The 20718-nt window shown below is 38.7% G+C and overlaps 1 protein-coding gene across 1 annotated transcript in view; it reads left to right on the plus strand.

The window, feature by feature from the left end:
- The window catches only part of LOC117382958 (stromal membrane-associated protein 1-like), a 158903-nt gene continuing 138185 nt past the window's right edge, over positions 1-20718 (plus strand). The window contains exon 1 of the mRNA XM_033980203.2: positions 1-292. Within this exon, the coding sequence (XP_033836094.1) occupies positions 175-292 (118 nt within the window). The 5' untranslated portion in view covers positions 1-174. The remainder of the gene's footprint in view (positions 293-20718) is intronic.

Genomic DNA, 20718 nt, shown 5'->3' on the forward strand with positions numbered 1-20718 from the left:
TCCTCCTGTCTCCAGCCGCAGGTTGTTAGCAGGACGCGGCTAAAGCACACAGCTCCGAGTCGGTACCGAGCTCCACCGGGGATGCCCTGCTCTTTGTAAAGATTACCGAGAACTGCCAGGCACCTACCGGCTTCTGCTCAACCACGGACGACACTTTAGCCCTTAAATAGCACAATGACGACGCGATCGGAGCGAGAGAAAGCGCAAAAACTTAACGAACAACACCAAGCTATTTTATCCAAACTGCTCCGGGAAGAGGATAACAAGTACTGTGCAGACTGCGAGGCGAAAGGTGAGACAAACTGCTTTTATTTTGCATTTAATAACATACATGTGTGCATTAAAACGTGCTAAATTTGCAGAGGAAGCTAGCAGGACCATGCTTATGTGATGGGAGAATGGCACATGCAGTCTTGTAAAAAGATAGCATGTTTTGAATGTAATTTAATTAAAATAAATGTATAAGGCTAAATGTAGACAGCAGAGTGGAGAAGAGCAGATGTGTAACTGAACAGGCAGAATTAAGGCTGAATAAATAATTCTTAGAGGCACCTGTCAATGTAAAGAGAGGAACAGTCACTTCCGGGTTTGGCTTTCAAAATAAAACCAATATCTCTTGTATTGTTGAGCTCAGTGTCTCAAACTGCTTCAGATGGTACATGATTAGACTGCAAGACTTAACAATATTTTGCTTATATTTTAATGGTGTGAAATTTGATTTTATGTGTGATTGTTTCCATGGAGATTTATGTTTTGCCTTTCAAATTCCAACAGTGGCATTAAATGATCTCCTTGGAAGTGACGCTGCCTAGACAAATTACAGGTCAGATATGTGGAGAGGCGAGCCTGGTCACAGTATGAATGCAATGCTTTTACGTGAATAAGTGCAAGACGGTAGATGGATATGTTCTAAAGCCATACTGTGGAGCATTCCAGGAAAAGGAATGATGATCTCCATGGAGGCAGCATGTGGCAGACCCCCGATCAGGCAGTGCATCTAAAATAATAAAGCATGTTTTGGTTTGTTTTACATTTTGGTTGTATTTATTGCAATGAAAAACATGCGTCCTGAATGAGCGTGGGCTTGCATTTCCACAAACCTGACTCATTTGGTCTAGGTAAGGACCTCCTGTTTGTTTCCATGGTAATGTTACTCCTTTGGTTATAAACCTCTCAAAGTCCTGGCTGGCTGGTCCTGGAGTACATCCCTAACATTGAAAATCTTTTTTTTATTTTGAAATCCCTGACCCTGAGTTCCTGTTTGGTCCTGTGTAACTGCAGGGGGTTTGTGCTGAGGATCAGGTTGTGTCCTTGACTGATTACTTTATTTATGAGCGGAAAACTCACACTTGCCTTCACTCTGAGAGACTCAAAGTGTATCTGTTCCATATGGGGCTATATGGCCATATCTGAAGAAATACAAAATCTGATTAAAGTATTCTTAATTACAAGTATTTTGGGTATGTTTTCATGTTTTCATGGACTACGGAGATAAATACTGTACTTAATACGGTTATATATTGAAAGACTGACTGGTACAGAGCATGCTCCCTGTATATTTACATTAGCTATCCAAAGATTTATCTGCATTTTCTTTTATAATTTTGTCTGTTTAATTAAAATGCTAACTGAATAACATTTTTAATGATTATTTCCATGACTGTACATTTTCCAAAATTCACAAAGTGTGAAGTGAAACATTAAACAGAGAATAATAATAGTAAATATAAGATATGATAAAATAGAAATAAGGGCATGCATTCAAAATAAGATAAATAAAATAGACTCCACCCTCCTCAAGTGGCACATGTAAAAGTGAATTCCTTTAGTGGATAATAGCATTTATAGTGTCCTTGCCCCTCCAAACACTAGTTTCATAAAATTCCCAGCTCTGTGTGCAGTCCTTGAATGCCTCTTGTGGTATGGCCCAATCAGACACGCTGTTGTTTGTGCGTCATGGTGATGCTTGTACAGATGCACACAGGAGAGTGCATGCTCTGCTCTGCTGTCACTGCTTTCAGATAAATACTGTCTTTAACATGTCACAACAATGGGTTTAAGCACTGCTCCTCTACTCCTCTCTCTCTCTCCATCTCCTCCCTCTTTTCTTTTTCTGATTCTATCTCTCTCCATGTTTTCCCCCCTCTCTTTTGCCTAGGCTTGTGCAATTAATCAAATTTTAATAGAGATTGAGATCCAGTCTTTTCTAATGGGAATTTAGAGAGATTTCTTTGGAAGACTGTAAGTTCTAAATCTCCTGTGATTAACCGCCCCCACAAATATTTACGGTAATAGGACAAAATGGTTAATCTTAACCTCCCTAGAATAATTTTTAATGGCAAAGTCCACAACCAGTTCCCTGTTAGTAATAATCCACTGATCTGAAGGTTGGCACGTTGATTCCTGTTTTTGACATAAACATTATTGGTTGAGCGGTGAGATCCATTGACCCACAGGTTGAGATTCCAGCTCCCACAGATGAATGCTGTTTTTGTGTCCTTGGGCAAGACACTTAACCCACCTTATTCCAGTGTTTGTGTACACTGGTGTGTGAGTGTGTGTGTGTGACTGGGTGAGTGATTCTTGATGTAAAGTGCTCTGAATGCCTTGAGGGTGGGAAAGCGCTGTATAAAAATGTGACATTTTGTGAAACCAGGATGGTCCCGCTGAGGTCAAAAATCTCTTGTTCAGGGGAGTCCTGGTCCCAGAGGGGAGGACCCTATTGTACATGTTTTTTGTGGTAGAGGAAACTAAATCACTTGGAGAAAAACCATGCAGGCAGAAGGAGAACATACAAACTCCACACTGAAAGGCACTGTGCTGCCCCAGAAACAAATCCAGGACCTTCTAGCTGTGAGCTGAGAAGTCTAACCTCTGCACCACCATGCCGCCCAGTTTATGCTTGCTTTCTTCTGCTTCCTCCTATTTCTCCATCCTCCCCCCCTCTCTCTTCCACACTCTCTCTCTTTCTCCTCTCCTCCCTCTTTCCCTCTCTCTATTTTCTCTCTCTGTCCCTCACCCCCTCCCTTCTTTCTGTGGCTGTTGAAGTGTCTTATGTAATCTGACCTTTACTTGAGAGGTCATGTGTATTTAGAACACTATATGGCCTTGTCTCTTATATTTATACCGCTGCTGTGTAATGGTTGACTCACACTTCAAGTAATGTGTTAAGATTTCCACTGCAGATTGTGGCACACAGATATTGAGCCTTATCACTATTTGTTAGATAAACTTGTATCAAACTTGTCATGTTAATCTTATGTCTTAAAGTCCTTTTTACTCACAGCTGTCACTCCTTTTGGGTTTAATAATGGCACCACTTTCTGAAGCTATTGTGGAAAAAGAATCTCTGTTATACTGACATAGAAGATGTTGAACTTTGTGTCAGTTTTTGTTTCATCTAAATACGCAATAGACTGTATAAAGAAGTGAACTAACAGAGTGTGTTACCCATAGCGTTCGGCTCCAGTCAAATGAAGCTCATCAAGGCTAGCAATTATAGGGGCCAATTTGGAGACAAGTTCCTTATTTTCAATTCTGGCCACAAGTATCATAGCACACAGAGAGTCAATCTGGAGCAAGGCTGTTGAGGGTAACGCCCTTTCCCGCCCGCACCGCTAGTTTCACAGGGAGCGGGCACTTAGCAATGCTGTCAATCAAACCTGTTGCTAATGCTAGAGGATGTGATCTCGGGGAATGAAGGCAACTGATTTGTCTGTTATTAAGGTTCATATCTTGATTTATGGATACAATAGCATAATAAAAACACCAGGATCATGTAGAGCGGGTTAGACGGACATTTTAAGACCAAAATTACGAGCCTTACTTCAACAGTTACAGAAAGGGAGAGAGAGAGGCAACGCATTTTCAATAGAAAGTAAATTGGAGTCGATGGAGCTGAAAGTGCATCCATGCTCACTTCCTATTTAGAATCCTAACAGGTTAGCTATGTCCATTTGTATATACAGTCTATGGGACAGGCCCAGTAATTACAGATATATTAACCATAAACCAGGTCAACAAATCTCCAATCTGACAGTTAAACAGCAATTCCCACCACAGAATTCTGCCCCGTCCTCCAGCTTTGTTTAGGGATTTTACAATGTTGTGTTGTCTCATAAAACATGACCCATTAATCCTGCAGGGTCTATGGTGTTTTATAGACATATAAGCAAACTTTATTTTTAGCATCTTTTTCTTGAGGCAGGCTGAGTGCTTTGGAGGACAGAGAGTCGCCCAAAGTAAAAAAGGGAAAAATATTAGCTGAGTTGAATCCCGCTCTCGATGTAAATCGTTGGTTGAGTCGTCAGATCTGCTGACCCACAGGTTGGTGGTGTGATTCCAGCTCCCACAGATGAATGCTGTTGTTGCGTCCTTGGGCAAGATGCTTAACCCTCGTTGCCCCCAGTGTCTGTGTACACTGGTGTATGAGTGTGTGTGTGTGTGAATGGGTGAGTGGTTCCTTGATAAATAGTGCTTTGAGTACCTTGAAGGTGGGAAAGCGCTGCATAAAAAGGTCCCCATCTAACCATTTACCATTCACACACTGCAACTGACAAAATGTGAATTAATTAGTGCAGACACAACATTTCAGCACAAGGGGTAATGTCTCCTTTCTCTGAATAATAAATCGCCCATAGAGGTGAGCCATATTGATAAAAGTTTATATCTATCTCTATTTTATTACCGGTATTTTAATATTTTGATATTTCAGTCAATAATGTGGCCATCCATCAGAAATGTGCTACAACATGGCTGTAAATGTGTTGGTTGAGGTTAAAGTAAGTAAGTATAAAAAATGAATGTACTACACTACTGCTACTACTACTATGTTGATTTTATACATAGTTTTAATTGGTGAAACAAAGACACCACAAACAAAAACTATTACTTCGAGTTCTTTTGTTTTTTATTTTTAACCATCTGGAGCATGATTATTTCTTTTATTACGGTGTGCTCCAAATTCACATTGTTCAAATCTGTATTGTTCCTCTCCACACAATGGAATGCCTGGACACGGCTGAGGGACAGATGGAGTCTTTGAATATTCAAACTCAGGCCAGACACCAGCAGGAGATCGACCTCACAACACCACTCTGGAAATTTGGCTCCTGGTTCAAAGGAGATACAAAAATAATATTCATAATCAGAGAGGAGGAGGAGGAGGGGGGGGGGGGGTTGGGCAGAGGAGAAGGTCAGAGGAGCAGAGGAGTCAGAGGAAAGTGCCAGATAGAGCAGAGGATGTAGAGGAGAGGGTCCGATTGATTGCTTATATTGTCAATATAACGATGTCATGTCTCAGAATAGCTAATGCTTTTCGCCTGCTTCACGCTGCCTGTAGAATAGCAGTTTGTTCCTGTGTTATTAAAGATCTGTTTTGCTGAGTTTTCGTGTGAGCACAGAGCAGATTAGCACATTGTTGAGTAAAGCTGATTACCTTCTGCGCTCTTTGTATTGACTCACGTATAGGGCTTTATATGAAATGGTATTTATTTAATATAGGGTCCATTTTATCACAAACTAACGCAAAATATTTGTTTTTCATTTCTACGATTAATTTTGTGGCAGGCTCGCCAAATCATATACACACACTGCCAACACTGGGCTTAATCCAGAAATAAATTGCGAGTTTCAGTGGTGGAAAGTGTTGATGATACTAAAATTTCAAACTTGATTTTGATACTAAAGATTCATCTCAATACTTATGATGATGGAATAGCTGTTTCTTTATACAGTTATTCAGGAAAAGCTCATTTCTGTCCTGTGAATGTGACTTTTTTTAGTATGCTCAAATGAATATCTAGTTTTGATACTAGTTTTAGTATCAATAATAGCTGTATTATCACAAGAAATAATGTTGATTATCAGTTCTCAGTACGTCAAATCCTCCCAGCCTCCCTTTTATAGTCTCTCATTAGTCAATGGTCCTTGCCTTATGTTCCCTCTTTCCTTCCTCCTCCCCTTCTCCATTTCCCATTCGTTCTTTCTCCTCTACTTTCTCACCCATTTACTGCCCCTCCTCCTATTTTTCCCTGTTCTGTTCTACCTCTCCCTCTTTCCTCACCCCCGTCCCTCCTTTCTCCTCTCTCCCTTTTCTTTCCCTCTCTCTATCTCCCCATTCCCTGGTCTCCCCTCCCAGCCCTTCTCTCCCTTCTCCCTCTTTTCAGTCCTCTCACTCGCTTTTCTCTCTCCCTCTGTTCTCTCACTCTCCACCACTCTACTTCTCCCCCTTTCCCTTTCTCACTCTCCTCTGGTCTCCCCCTCCTGTTCCCTCTGTTTCTCTCTACCCCTCTACCCTCTCTCTCCTCCAGTTGTCTGTTTCTCTCCTTCTCTCCCTTTCCCTCTCTCTTCTTCTGTACGCCCTCTCTTGTTGCACACCTTCTCCCCACTGTTCCTTCTCTCCTTTTTTTCTCTCCCGCTCTCTCCTTTCTCTCTCCTCCAACCCCCCTCTCTCCTTCTCACCCCCCTCTATTTGCACTCCTCCTCTATCTTTTTCACTTTTTCTTTCCCTCTCTATCATTCACCCCCTCCCGTTCCCTCTTTTCTGCCTCTCTCTGTTCTCTCCCTCTCCTTCAGTCTCTCCCCTTCTCTCTCCCTCTCTCTCCTTTTTTTCCCTTTTCTCTCCGTCTCCCCTCCTGTTCCTCTCCTTCCTCTCTCTACCTCTCTCTTTGCTCTCCTTCTCTCCCTTTCTCGCTCTCGCTCTCTCTCCCCCTCCCGTTCCCACTGTCCATTCTTTCTCCCCCCCTTCTCCCTGCTCTCTCCCTCCCTCTCTTTCCCGTTTGCACTCTTTCTCTCCCTTTCTCCTCCTCTCCCTCGCTCTTTGGTGCAGTAGTATAGTACAGTGTGTTGCAGACTCAGACTTGGCTGCAGTCCTCATGGAGCCGGATCAGCACAACTGCCTCTGGCTCCGGTCTGGACTCTGACACATGTCCTTGGGTCTGACTCGGCTTCATAAAACTGTGGATGCACGGACACGGGGTGATGTCAGGAGAAAGGGGGAGAGGGAGGTGGGGAGGAGGAGGAGCGAAGGAGGAGGTTTGCTGTCATAAAACTGTATGTACTGACACATGCTCAGGGTAATGTAAGGGGAGAAAGGGAGAAGAGTGAGAGAAGCAGAGAAAAGAGATGAGGAGAGAGGGGGGAGGGAGTGTAGGAGATAAGGAGAGAGAGGGGGAATGGAGGAGAGAGAGGGACAGAAGGAAGAAGGAGGGGGAGGGAGAGACAGAGAGAGAGAGAAAGAGAGAGGAGAGGGAGGGATGCAGATTAAATACAGAGACAAGGAGGAGGAAAAAAGGATAGTAAAACATCTCCAAGTGTCCCACTCTGGTGAAAGGTCAAAGGTTAAAGCATTTTATTGATAATGATTTTTACTTTCAGTCTATCTTTTCTCATTAATTAAAATAAAAAAAACAAAAACAAAATTTGGGCTGTCAGAAGTATTGAAAATCAGATACTAATCGATACTAAAACTTGTAACCAGATACGCATTTGAGCAGGTATTGGTACAAAAAAGTTACATTCCCAGGACAGAAGTGAACTTTTCCTGAATAACTTTATAATGATCTTGAGCTGTATTAGAACAAGTATAAGACATAGACTAGTATACACCCATGGACCACTATGGAACATACCTGGACGACTGAGGGATTACACAGATATAAGGCCACATGAGAATATAAAAGAAAAAACTATGATTTAATGTTGGAAATTAATTCGTTTTATTCTCACTGAGGAATTGGAATCGGTATCGAGTATCGAGTCTATTCCTTAGTATTGAAATTTAGCATCGACACTACTTCAAATTGGCTGATAGATTTGTTTACTATTGGATTCAAATGTGATTATGCACAGCTCAAAACACTATGCATTTATGGTCGACTAAATATGTACTTCAGCACAAATAGTTTTCATTGGAGCGCAGCCATTCCAGCTAACACAAGTTGGCATCATTTTGACTCTATTTCTGATTAAATTTTAATCAGCTCCTCTGATCCCTTAACACCTCCATCTGTTGGTGAGTGAGGTTAATAGAAAATAAAATACATGGACAATTAAATATAGTAAACTTTTATAAGCTTTAAAAATGATTGTAATATGTGCATGTAACTACCACCAGGAGGCAGCATGACACCATCCTTCAGCCCTCACAGTTCTGTGGCGGCTGCTTTTACTCAGCTTTAATAATCGTTTCATAATTTGTAGAAAGAGGATGTTATTAGACTAAACCTCAAAGGGATTCAGATTCAATGAGATTTTTTTTTCTGCAGCCTTCAACAAAATGTAGTTTTAAAAAAAGTTGCATTTAATTTGTAGAAGGTTGGTTCTGAGTAACAAAGCGTTCAAAGTGTTTTAACCCAGATTTTAAGAAATAATGAGTTTGTAATTTGAGTTATAAGTAATATTGAGGTGAATGATGGTCTTTATGTATCCATGGAGATATGCCGAAGAAACAGGTCAGATATATGGAGAGGTGACTCCTTTCAGAGTAAATGATAAAGGAATAAGTGCAAATATAACATTTCATTTTCATTTCATTCATTCATTTGAAAGAAAACTTATATACATATGCATAGATTCATTCAATTCATTACAATAAATGCAGCAAAAAGCGACAATAATTTAGATGTACAGTGTTATTATGAGTATGAGTGTTACTATGAGACATTTCTAAATTGCAACAGAAAGAAAACCAACAATGCTAAGAACAAGAATACAGCAATGGTAGGGAAACAATAAGCCTCAAGTAGAACCAACACCGATCAAGAGAAAGTGCAGTATGACTTTATATTTAAACTGGCCTCTCTCTGTATCAGACCAGACCATGTCTTTATATAAAAACTTAAATTTATGAATACTTTGGCATTGCTTTTGTTTTAAATCCAGAGCATTCCACAGTTTGACCCCACATACAGTCACACCAAAACTTTTACAAGTGGTTTGAACATTAGGTAGAATAAAATGTCTATAACCTCTCAAATTATAAGTTCTCTCTGTAATGCAAATGCGAAACACTTTTGCACATTACATGTTAATAACTTATTGAAGCCCTTGAATTATATAAATACAGTACAATATTTTACAAGGTTGGGAATTGTAATAATTTGGACTGGATGAAAAGATTGGGAGCATGATCTAGAAAACCAACCTTGTGAATGATCCGCACTGCTTGTTTTTGCAGTGCGGCTCATTAACAATAAAGGGTTAGTTGAGCGTTGGTAATTGTTTCCCCATATTTCAACACAATACATAAAATAAGGGAGAACCAGTGAGCTGTATAATGTACGGAGTGCATCGTGATTATATTGTTTTGCTTTACTAATAATTGAGAGACTCTTGCCTATTTTAGTTGTTATAGCCATGATAATTTGTTGTCCATAATTACTCCTAGGAATTTATTCACAAACACATTTTCAATTTGTCCACCCTCAATATTTGTTATTTTGGGTTGGTGTAATGGTCATCAAAGGTCATTACTTGGTTTTACTTAGATTTAATGAGTTTATTTGTATCAATCCATTGTTTTATTTAATTTCACATTCACATGTTTATAAGCTGACTATAATCTAAACTACTAAAAAAATGTTAGTGTCTTCAGCAAAGAGAATTAGTTTTAATGAATGTGATACGTTAAATATATAATTTATATAGAAACTGAAAAGCATGGGCCCCAACACAGACCCCTGGGGAACCCCACAAGCAATGCCAATGTATTCAGATGAGTATTCTCTCATTTCAACATACTGGACTCGTACTTTTAAGTAATCTCATAACCAGTCCCCAGTTACTCCTCTGATACCATATCTTTCAAGTTAATTTAGCAGGATTAAATGATTAATTGTGTTAAATGCTTTTTTCAGATCAATAAAGATACCAACAGCATGCTTCTTTTGGTCCAGTGCATTGGTGATTTCCTCTGTTGCTTCAATTATTGCCATGAAAGTGTTTTTTTGCTTTAAAGCCATATTGGATGCATTATTTGATGTTTGTCAACAAACTTTTCTAGCTGAGATATGAATATTTTTCTAGAACTTTTAAGAATTGAGGCAACAGTGAAATTGGTCTGTAATTTATGAATGTGTGTTCATTTCCATTTTGAATAGTGGTATGACTTTTGCTTGGGAAGCTGGACTGAAGAGATAAATTACATATTTGAATTAGAGGTTTTACAATGTTATCTATGGCTTTTTAACCAATGACATGTCGATATCATGACTGTCTGTGGAGAATTTATTTTTACATTTTTGAACAACATATTTTACTTTTTGTTCATTGGTTGCATCAATTGTTTCTCTACACTGAATTTTATCTTGGTCTTGAATTTCAGCAGACAGCTCTGGGCCAATATTTACAAAAAAATACTTTAAAACTGTTCACTGTATTTTTCATGTTGTGATTATCTCCATTCATATCATCAAAAATAACTGGGATACATAGTTTTTGTTGATCCCTGTTTAATTACACTATTTAGTATGTCCCAGGTTCTATTCATATATATATATATATATATATATATATATTTTTTTTTTTTCATATAGTATTCTTTTATAATATAACTGTTTGCCAGTTCCACTTGTATTTGTTAATTTGTATTTATATGTCTTGTATCTTTGTTCAGCATCTTTAGTTTTTAGTTTAAGATTTTATTTTATTTTTTTCTGCTTGGTTTGGTTATTGCTGGTGTCATGATGCCTGTATTTTCTGTCTCCCTGTGTGCTCTCCCCCTCCCCTCACCTGTCTGAGCCTCAAACTGGGCGGAGTTCCTGGCTCCTCCCGCGCACACCTGGAGCGCATCAGTGCAATTACCCCCACCTGCTGTGGAGCATAAGTGGAGCCAGGACCAGATACTCAGTGCGAGATCGTCTGCTTATCTACATCCTGTTCGGTGCCGGTTCATCTGCGTATCATCATCCACATCCTGTCTCCTGCACTGCTCCAGCTCCTGCACTCCCGGCTCCGCTCCCGCCTGGCTTCCCCGACCTGGTATGGTACTGTTTCACCTTGTCTCCTGCACACTACGCCCCTGGACCTCGCCCTGCACCCTGCTCCTTTCCCTGGCTCTGGTCTACTGGTCTTTGCCTCTGTGGTCCATGTTCCCGGACCCCGGCTTGTCCTCTGCACCTCGCTCCGGTGCCGTACCGCGCACTCTGCTCCTGGATCCTGCTCTGGACTCTCGCTCCTGTCCCCCGCTGGATTAATTATTGTGTGTGAACTGTATTTCACCACTTTGTAAATAAACACTGTAAATCTGCCCCGAGTCTGCACATCTTTGGTCCACCCAACCCCACCGGTTATGACAGCTGGAGAGAGGGACAAACAGTACATTGTGTCAGAAAAATCATCTATTGCCTTTTGTCTAGTTATATTCAGAAAGTCAATGCTGAAATCACCACAGATAAGTAAATAAATAAATCAGTAAAAGCTTTGATATTTGAGCCCAGTGAACGATCCACACAACTTACAACAATATTTTTCTTATTATTATGAATCTCGACAGTTCATCATTCCATTGTTTCTTCTATTGAAAGTGACTGTTGGGTTAACAGGCTAAATGATACAGATTTATGGATAAATAAGGCAACTCCACCTCCCATTTTAACATCTCTGTTCATATATCTTAGTTCATAACAATCTAGACAAAACTGTACATCTCTGTCTTGATGCTGGCTTTTGAGGCTTTTGACTATTAGAAATTCCACAACACAACGATGATGCTGAAAGGGCGAATGAATTTTTGCTGATACTTTTTGATAGAACTGAAATTACTATAATGCTCCTGCTATTAAAATGTATTATTGACAGTTTCCCCTCAGAGTTTGTTATTGTTGTATTGTTCTTGAGTAAGATAATTACATTACATCAAAAATAGAGAGAAAATTGTTATCTGGGTCAATCTCAGATAGACTGAGGACTCCATGTACTTAAAAGTTTCCAGTTCCATTAGCTTGTAATGGAGGATTCTCTGTAGCATGTCCAGTTCATTGCTGTTTGATGGTGTAGATGTATTTGATGTAAGCCTATTGTTCATGTTATTCATAAGGGATGCATAGAGTTGTGTGTTACCTTAGTCATGCGTCCAGTCCTTCTTTCTTTCTCACCACCAACACTTTGGCTTCCTCTGGGGTCCGTTTAGTTTAATAAAAATCTTGCTATGTCAGCATTTCTTTTTGTTAAGTTTGGTTAAGTGTTCATTTATGAAAACATTAGTTCATTTCAATTTACGTCCTTGTTTTAGCAGAGCCATGTTGTTTTTCCGATTCACAAACCTCATTGTGACAGCTGGTCTTTCGTTGTTCTTTGAGGGCGATGGAGACAAACTTTTTTTTTTAAAGTTACACAGTAGACCTTTAAATTGTTCAAGTTAAACATATCAGGGCTTGAAAAATAACAATGACACAGGTAATAGTTGCTGCTTGCTTAGATAACTTGCTGAGACAGAGACTTGCTTAGGTCATTCTAAAATGCATTAGTTTTTGATAATTAGTAGGATGTTCAACTGTAAGATCGAGACTTCATTTTGGGGCAAATGAAAATAAATCCCAAACTCTTGTTGTCTCAACTTCTGGCTTGTGGTTAAGACTTTAGTGAAAGCTGATGATCCAGTGAACCAGCGAATAACATCAGGAAATTCTGAGCATTTCATTTATAGATACGTTTTTCCACTGCAGAAGTCTGGATCTGTCATCTAGCCTTTTCCTCTCATTGCTCTCCCTTGCTCTCACTCGTGCCTCTTTTGCCTCCCTCTCTTTATTTCTCTTTCCTCATTGCTTTGACCCCCCCATCGCTCTCTTCCCTCCTTCCTCATTCTCTCATTCCTTCTCTCTCTCTTTCCTCTCTATCCCCATATCTTTTTCTGTCTCTCTCTTCATTTCTATTTTACCCCTCTCTTTTTGTATTCCTCACTCTCTTCCATTCTCCCTCCCTCTCTCTCTTCCCCACTCTCTCCCCCCTCTCTCATCTTTACCCCTTCTCTTAACTCCTCTTGGCTGTCTTCCTGTGTGGTGGTGGTTCATTTCACAGTCTGCTGGCCCTGCCTCTCTCCCTCCCGCGGCGCCCCCTTCAGGACACAGTCTGTCAGTGACGTGGCGTGGTGTGACTGAGGCCGTGACAGAACATGAGGTTTAGAGGAGCTGAGACTGGACTGGTTTTCTTACTGTTTTCTGTAGACTGCATCAGACACAAACACTTCATCATATTAATGCATTAGTCTGAGCTCCACTGGCGACTGACAGATGGATTAGCCAATCAGAGACACGCATGAAACACGCATGATCCACCCATATCAAAACAATTATAGCTGCTTATGAGGAAAAAAGAAAGGAAAAAATATTGCTAGGGACTGAAAAACATAACAGATTTCTGCAGAATCAATGACCGAAACTGCAGAATCAAGACCGAAACTCTGTTGAAAGCGCTGTGTATTCAGAACTAATAAAACAGAACTAGTTCATTTTAAACAGTTTGCAGTGGTCCAAAGTTATTCTTCACTTATCTTATGCATTCTGAACATCGTAATTATTCACTGCAATGAGTTTATAAGCACTTTTCACAACTCAGAAACGATAGCAAAGTGCGGTATTGCTAACAACTACCATGCTAACACATACTTCCTGATTATTGGACAGTAAAAAACTTAATAATTAGATGCAGACAGGACACAGCTGACATATTTTAACCTCAAGAGCTGCATATACAATACATCTGTACTGGAGCAGACAGGGCCTTTAATCTGAGGTGAGAGAAAATTCATTTTATTCAAATTGACATAAGTAACCATTGACCTCCTTTGTTTCACATGCGTCACTGAAATAAACAGATCTAATTACATGATCATGATTGGTCCTGGCTTGAGACGTGGTGGATGGCGCGGGGACCAGACTGATGTTCCACTGTATAAAATATACAGAGAAATATCATTGTGGAGTTCCCTGGCAATACACTGCAACCAATGAATATTTTGTTAACCGATTAGTCTAGCGATTATTCTCTTGATTAATCTCTTAGTTGTTCAGATTATGAAAGGCATGTCAATATGAGATTTTAACAGAATTTGACCCAGATAGCTGAAGCTTCTTGAGGACATGCTAATACAGTATATTTACAGATAAAATTGTTTTTTCTTCCATTAATTCACTCGGTCTAATTACTTCCTGTGTCAGTAAAACCTCTTCTCTTTGCACACGGCATGTTTTACAGTCTGCATTTAGCCCAGACTATTCAGTGGTATTACTGAATTAGTTGACAATTATCTCACTAGTTGATTAATTGCGGTTAATTGATTAACTTGTTTCAGCCCTAGACCCACCACTTATCATAAGCCCTCTTCATACATGTTCATATTTAGAGCAGTATAAAGCTACTTTAATGTACACCACAGATCAGAGTCTTATGTGTCTGAGCGGCTTGGCTGCGGCTTGTGCTCTCTGCTTAAACCTCTTTAGCTTTTAGCTCATTTGTGTTGCTCCATTAGCAAAACTGAGGCTCTTATACCGGATATGAAAACTGTCCCAAACCTTTGCCCCGTCTCTCTGCACCTACAGAACGATTTTCAATTTACGTGGTGAGGTTTTAATAGGTTGTATTCACGGGGCATTACAAAATTCTTGAATCCCTATGGTAGAATTAGCTAGAACTGTCAAATTGCAGATTTGTTGACCTGGTTTATGGTTAATATCTCTAGGCTTATCCACATGAAACAAAAACTGGCAATGGCAAGTTCAGCATCTTCTCTGTCAGTATAAATAAATAAAAGTGACATTTTTTCCCCCCATTAGCTTCAGAAGTTGGTGCCTTTGTGGTACTTTGTTGAGCCAATCCCAAACAAATAACGATAAGGTGTGTGGATAGTCCTTTCAAACACATTAAGTCTCCCATAGATTTATATAGACCCCAGCCCTCCATCTCAAATTATGACATCATCAAATTCTACTACATGAAAAGGCATTTCAGAGCAGCCTAAAGCCGATGAGCCGTGGTACTGACTGTGGTCCAAGTCCTGATGAAGTCCAGCTTTATGTAGCAGAAAGAGGAGCCAGAGGTGAAGGAGTCTGCTCAAATATACTGTTATGTGTTTGAGGCATAATAATTGTATGAAATATTGTGGTTTCTTCAGATTTGTGGTTAATTTTACAGTCCACCCAAGACATAATATCATCTGAATATTTTTTGTCAATATCTAGAGCTGCACAATATATCGAAATTAAATTGAAATCACAATTTGAGTTGACGCAATTATCAAATCTTAAAGACTGCAGTTCTTAAGCTAATATTCACTCCACTGTAAACTTCAATACAATCAATGCATTCAATATTGCAAAAAATATTAATGGTTTTAAAGATGCACTATGTTGTTTTTTGCATGTGTCCACTATCAGCTTGTCTCCGTGGAGATGTTATTGCTTTGTTTAAATAGTCCCCGCAGTATGTCATTAAACGTATGTATCTTTTATTGGTTTCATTGTAGGTGTTTTTGCTTTAAAAATACCTTGAAAAAGATTTATACTGAGAGCGGTGGCGCCTCTCCACAAATGCAGATGTGGTTCAATGCCATACTGTGGAACATTCTAGGCAAAGCTGACTATATAGCCATTTTAAAGCTTTCCAGAGAATCGATACATTGTTGATTTGCTGGTGCACATGATCATTGAACCTTTTACACAAACCGATCTACTTTACTCAAACTCTCCATTGTAATGAATGGGATTGCTGTTCAACCGGAAGTGATTTAGTCACATTTGCTGTAAAAGTGGGCGGGGCTGAATAAGATTAATAGCGTCTCCATGGAAAGTTACATAGTGCACCTTTAAAGAGTTCTCCATTTAATCAAGATATTTATATAAACAACATTTATTGCACTATTGGAATCAAACACAAACACATAACTGAACCACATCTCACATTCAGCTTATTCAGATTGACACTGAAATGAAAAATACCTCATTTACATTTCAAATGCACCATCCACTTTATATGAAACATAACTGGCTTTAACCTTAACCCTGAATTTAAAAACAACTTGATCTCTTTATTTATTAACTCAAAAGTGTTCCTACCTCTCTTTTTCTCAATGTAGCACCACTTTTCACTGATACTGCTGTTTAATTAAAAGCATTAATCTCAAAGTGCAAAGTAGTGAGGTGGATAAAATGTGTTTTTTCAGACTTATTATAACACAGGGCTGATAGCCAGTTAATGGAACTAGTTATAATTTTAATTTTATATTAGACTTTTTATTTCCTCTTCTATTACAGATAACACAGCGCTACCTCTGGGTTTGTAATGAATTTGAAATAAGAATATAGGGAGGATATACGGAGACTGCTGTAAACTCAATTTAAGCATTTTTAGATAAGAAAAAGTAGGACATTTTGTGATAATTTAAAGTGCATATGACAGTTTTTTTGTGTTTCTAATTATAACTTGGTTCAGTGGGATAGTCCCTGCATATTTATCATAATTAAACTAAACATCAGTTAAGTGGCAGTTTGTGACAAAAAGAGAAAGTAGCACTGTGTTCTCAAATTCAGTTCAATTGAATTCAATTTATTTTTCTAAAGCCCAAAATCACAACAGCAGTTGCCTCTTAAGGCTGAACATGAGAATTGATTTAACCAACAAAAAGTTAGAAAATCAACAATGAAAGAGAAACAGACAAGCAAATTAATCAACAGAAAACAAGCAAATGGAGAACTGTCCCAGAACATGCCCTGACCAAGGAAAAACAAAAGAGAAACCTCAATGAGAACCACAGTGAAGGAGAGATCCACTCCCACGGACTGACAGCTGCAGATGTGTCCAGGACTAAGGCTCATCCATTTGATGATAGAGGTCAAGTCTGTAGGGCCTGAGCCACTCAACTAAAGGACAGAGGGAGGCCCACCCACAGCAGGACAGGAGCCACCTCCAGCCAGGAACCCGGCCATCCAGTGAGGGGAGGGTCTGGGTCCATGCAACAGGATCAGGGCACAGGAGGAGATCTAGGGTCCAGTCATCACCGGACGGTCAGTGGCCAGGCATCTGAAACAGTTGTACTCCCCATAGGGGAGTGGGACAGGGGACAGCATGTGAATAGCAATGAACAAACTCCAGGTGAACTGAATAGTGAATGCTGTTGACAGGGAAAATAGGAGGAAACAGAGGATAATACTCTACCTTACTCAACATAGCTACCCCTAGGCAGCTTAACTAAAACTGCAGGGTTTATTTCTGTAGCTAGCTGCCCTGGCCATAAGATAATTCAAAGAGGAACGTTTTAAGCCTGGTCTTAAATGTAGAGACTGTGGAGGTCTCTTTAACATGGGCAGGAGCTGATTCTATAACACAGGAGCTTGATAAGTGACAGCTCTCCCTCTGACTGTACATTTAGACACTCTAGAAACCACCAGTAGTCCAGCATTCTGAGAGTGGAGTGCTCTGTTTGGATGATATGGTACTATATCAAATAGAGTACATCTGTCATCAACACGGAAAATTCCCCAAAATGCAGGAACAGTTTTTACACAAAGACGGCATTTTTCTGAGAGGTGCAGAGGAGGGGATCATCTTTACTGAATGACCCCAGCCCAAAGAGTCCAACAAACTACCCCAACTGGTTACAAATATGAACATTTCATATTTTATTTTATGTAAAAGAGCACTCTCTCTATTCTAAAAACAATTCAATCCAAGTAGGATACACTACAATATAACTTCAATACAAACAATGTTTTATGTTAAATCAAAGTGTCCATAGATACGTTGACTAAAAAGTTACATGGTGGAGGCCCGATCATTGCCCGATTTGGAACTAACCTGATTTGTCTCAGTTTTTCACACTGAGCATGTTCGGATGCTTTGACACAAACGCTGAAGTTCCTATAGTAACTTTGGACATATACCAGTTTTGAGATTCATTCGATCATATTTACTCTTTTAATATGAACTGTTTTACTGATAAATATTTGCTCAAATCTGTGAAAATGATATATAAACATTAGAAAACAGAATAGAGCCGAGTTCAGTCTGAGTTTAAATCTGCTAACTTTGATGATTATGGTCAAATAAATAACATGGTCAAATAATGTTTCCTGTGTTTTGTTTCCATTTCTAATATTAACTGAATTTGTTAAACTTTCATATGAATGTATTTAAGCTTACCCATATGTGCGCCTACAGCAGACAGAACACTTTTAAAAGAGTTAAACGTGTTACATTAAAAGGTGCCAATGGAGCAATGACAGGGACTTTAAATTACCATTCAAATTCTGATCTGATTACTTTTTAAAAATTGGAAATTACACATAAATGAGTGCACAAGTGTGATATAACAAACATGGCTGTGTGTGGTCAGCAGTTACATGTCTGGATGAGAGAACATAATAACAAATGATATAATAAAATAACATCAGATAAAAAGTGCATTTGCATTATATACTATAGTAATATCTAGCATCTATCAAGGGGAATTCAGATTGAGTCTATGGAGTCCAGGGGAATTTCACATTTCACTTTAGAGCCATTCATTTATTTCATATATTTCAGAGATTTTCTGTTTTTTTCAAGCAAAGTTAGGGGGACACTTTTGGATTTCACATTTGTGGATTTAAAAAAGACATAATATTACATTTACACATAGTTCTTTTTTATATATTTAGTTAGTAGACCAAAAATGATAACATCTCTATTGAACAAGACTGGTAACAACGAAAATATAAAATTTATCCAATTTTGCATTTCAGACCAGAAAGGTTGAATTGTAGCACAAAAGAAAAAAAGGTGATCGGTGCTTTCAATATCTTTTTCACAAAAAGAACCTTTTTTTTTTTTTTTTTTTTTTTTGAAAGCGCAATTGATGTAAATCTTTGGACAGACATATGTGATTCATCATTTTGTAATGCGTTTCCTTTAGACCAAGCACATTGTTCCTAGTTTTGTTCACGTCTTTATCAAATGTATTAAGTATCATTTTTATTTTGCAAACCAGGGAACTTTTTTGTTAGACATTTTCTAATGAAATAGTTACTACACTTGGTTTCTTCTTGTACTGATGTGTATAGTTTGGTTTGCCAAAATGTTACTTGAAAGAAAAATAAACTCTTTAGGGAGTGCATTTCATAAACGCAGTCCAAGTATGAAGGATTAAAATCATAAACCAAATCTTTCTTTCCAACCAGTCTTTGTAAAATAATGGTCTGTTGCGAAGTAGAATGTATCTGTTGTATCTGTATTCCAGATTATTGTGGAATGTGGACAGTCGTTATGGACTCATTATATCATCACATCATATCATATTTTCTAGTAACATTTGATAAAGCCACAGGAAGCTTATTGATATCAAAGTTCCATAAGCAAATTCACAAACAAGTAGAAGGTTCAGCTGGCCACATTTGTTAAAAATAAAGACAGGGATACATTGATAAGGAATTACGCTGTTTAGTCCAAGATTTTAGCCAATAGATTTCTAGGGTTGTATTGACGCCTTCACTTGTTTCTTTCACCATTTGACTTTTCTTCAAAATGTGGTCGATTTCTCCATATGCAGTTTAGATTAATTTGATTTATGGATTTGATTAAATAGCTTGAAATGACATTTGAGTGGGTAAATACATCTTGACAAACCTTCCATTTTGGGTAATATTTCATTCAGTTTTAATAGTCTCATGGAGCGAGAAAGTTAAAACATTTTCAAATTTAAAAATAGTCCTTGGAGAATTTGGCCATTTTGGGAAGTTTGTAGTTGGAATTTCTGAGTGTAATAGGTTTTCTGTTTTGGTTCTGCAATATTTGTTGGGTTTTGGAATAGAGATTATAACCTCATGTTTCACAGTAGTTGGGAGTGAGCAGGTCTCAAAAATGTCTAAAAACACATAGTAAAGTAACTGTTTTATGTCTTCCCAAAATATGTATAGAAGTTTCTGGTGAGACCATCTGACCCTGGGGCTTTGTTGGGAGACTATCACAGGTTTGTTTTATAGTCCTCATATTTTGGAAATGTTATGTGCAAGGAAAGGTTTCACTGTCAATTTCAGAACATTTTGAGGTGTATAATTGCTTAGTTAAAAATCTTTAAGGACATAGTTTTATCGTCTGTCATTTCTTGAGCATTAATTCATAAAGACTTTGTTATTTTTTTTCTTGACGTCTTTTTGTAGACCACAGAAATAAGCCAAGTTCTTCTATCCTTCTTCTATCCACTTTGCCCTAGATCTAATAAATGCTCCTTGAGCGTTATGAATATACATTTGGAAAAAGGATTGAAGATTTGAAATGGTTTGCTTATCTTCCTCACTCCCTCACTCTGATGGGGTTTGTTACAGTAGAAGTGTAACTGGTTAATAATGTCATGTTCTTTTTAGTCAAGTTCCCTCTTCTTTTTTTTTTTTTTTACTTAAAAAGACAAAAATTCATGGATGTTAACTTTTATGAGCTGCATTAATGTATCTATTTAATTACATCAATATGTTTTAATAAAGGTCTATCTATCTATCTATCTTGGCATCCATCCATTTTCTTCCGCTTATCTGAAGCCAGGTCGCCGGGGCAGTAGTCTCGGCATCAGGAGGCATCCTGAACATATGCCACCTCAACTGGCTCCTCTCGACGTGGAGGAGCAGTGGCTCTACTCCAGGCTGCTCCTGTGTGACCGAGCTCCTCACCCTATCTCCAAGGGAGTGCCCTGCCACCCAGCGGAGGAAAGTCATTTTGACAGCTTGTATCTGGGATCTTGTTCAACCCAAAACTCAT

Source organism: Periophthalmus magnuspinnatus, chromosome 15 (genome assembly GCF_009829125.3).
Source record: "Periophthalmus magnuspinnatus isolate fPerMag1 chromosome 15, fPerMag1.2.pri, whole genome shotgun sequence".
Lineage (NCBI taxonomy): Eukaryota > Metazoa > Chordata > Actinopteri > Gobiiformes > Gobiidae > Periophthalmus > Periophthalmus magnuspinnatus.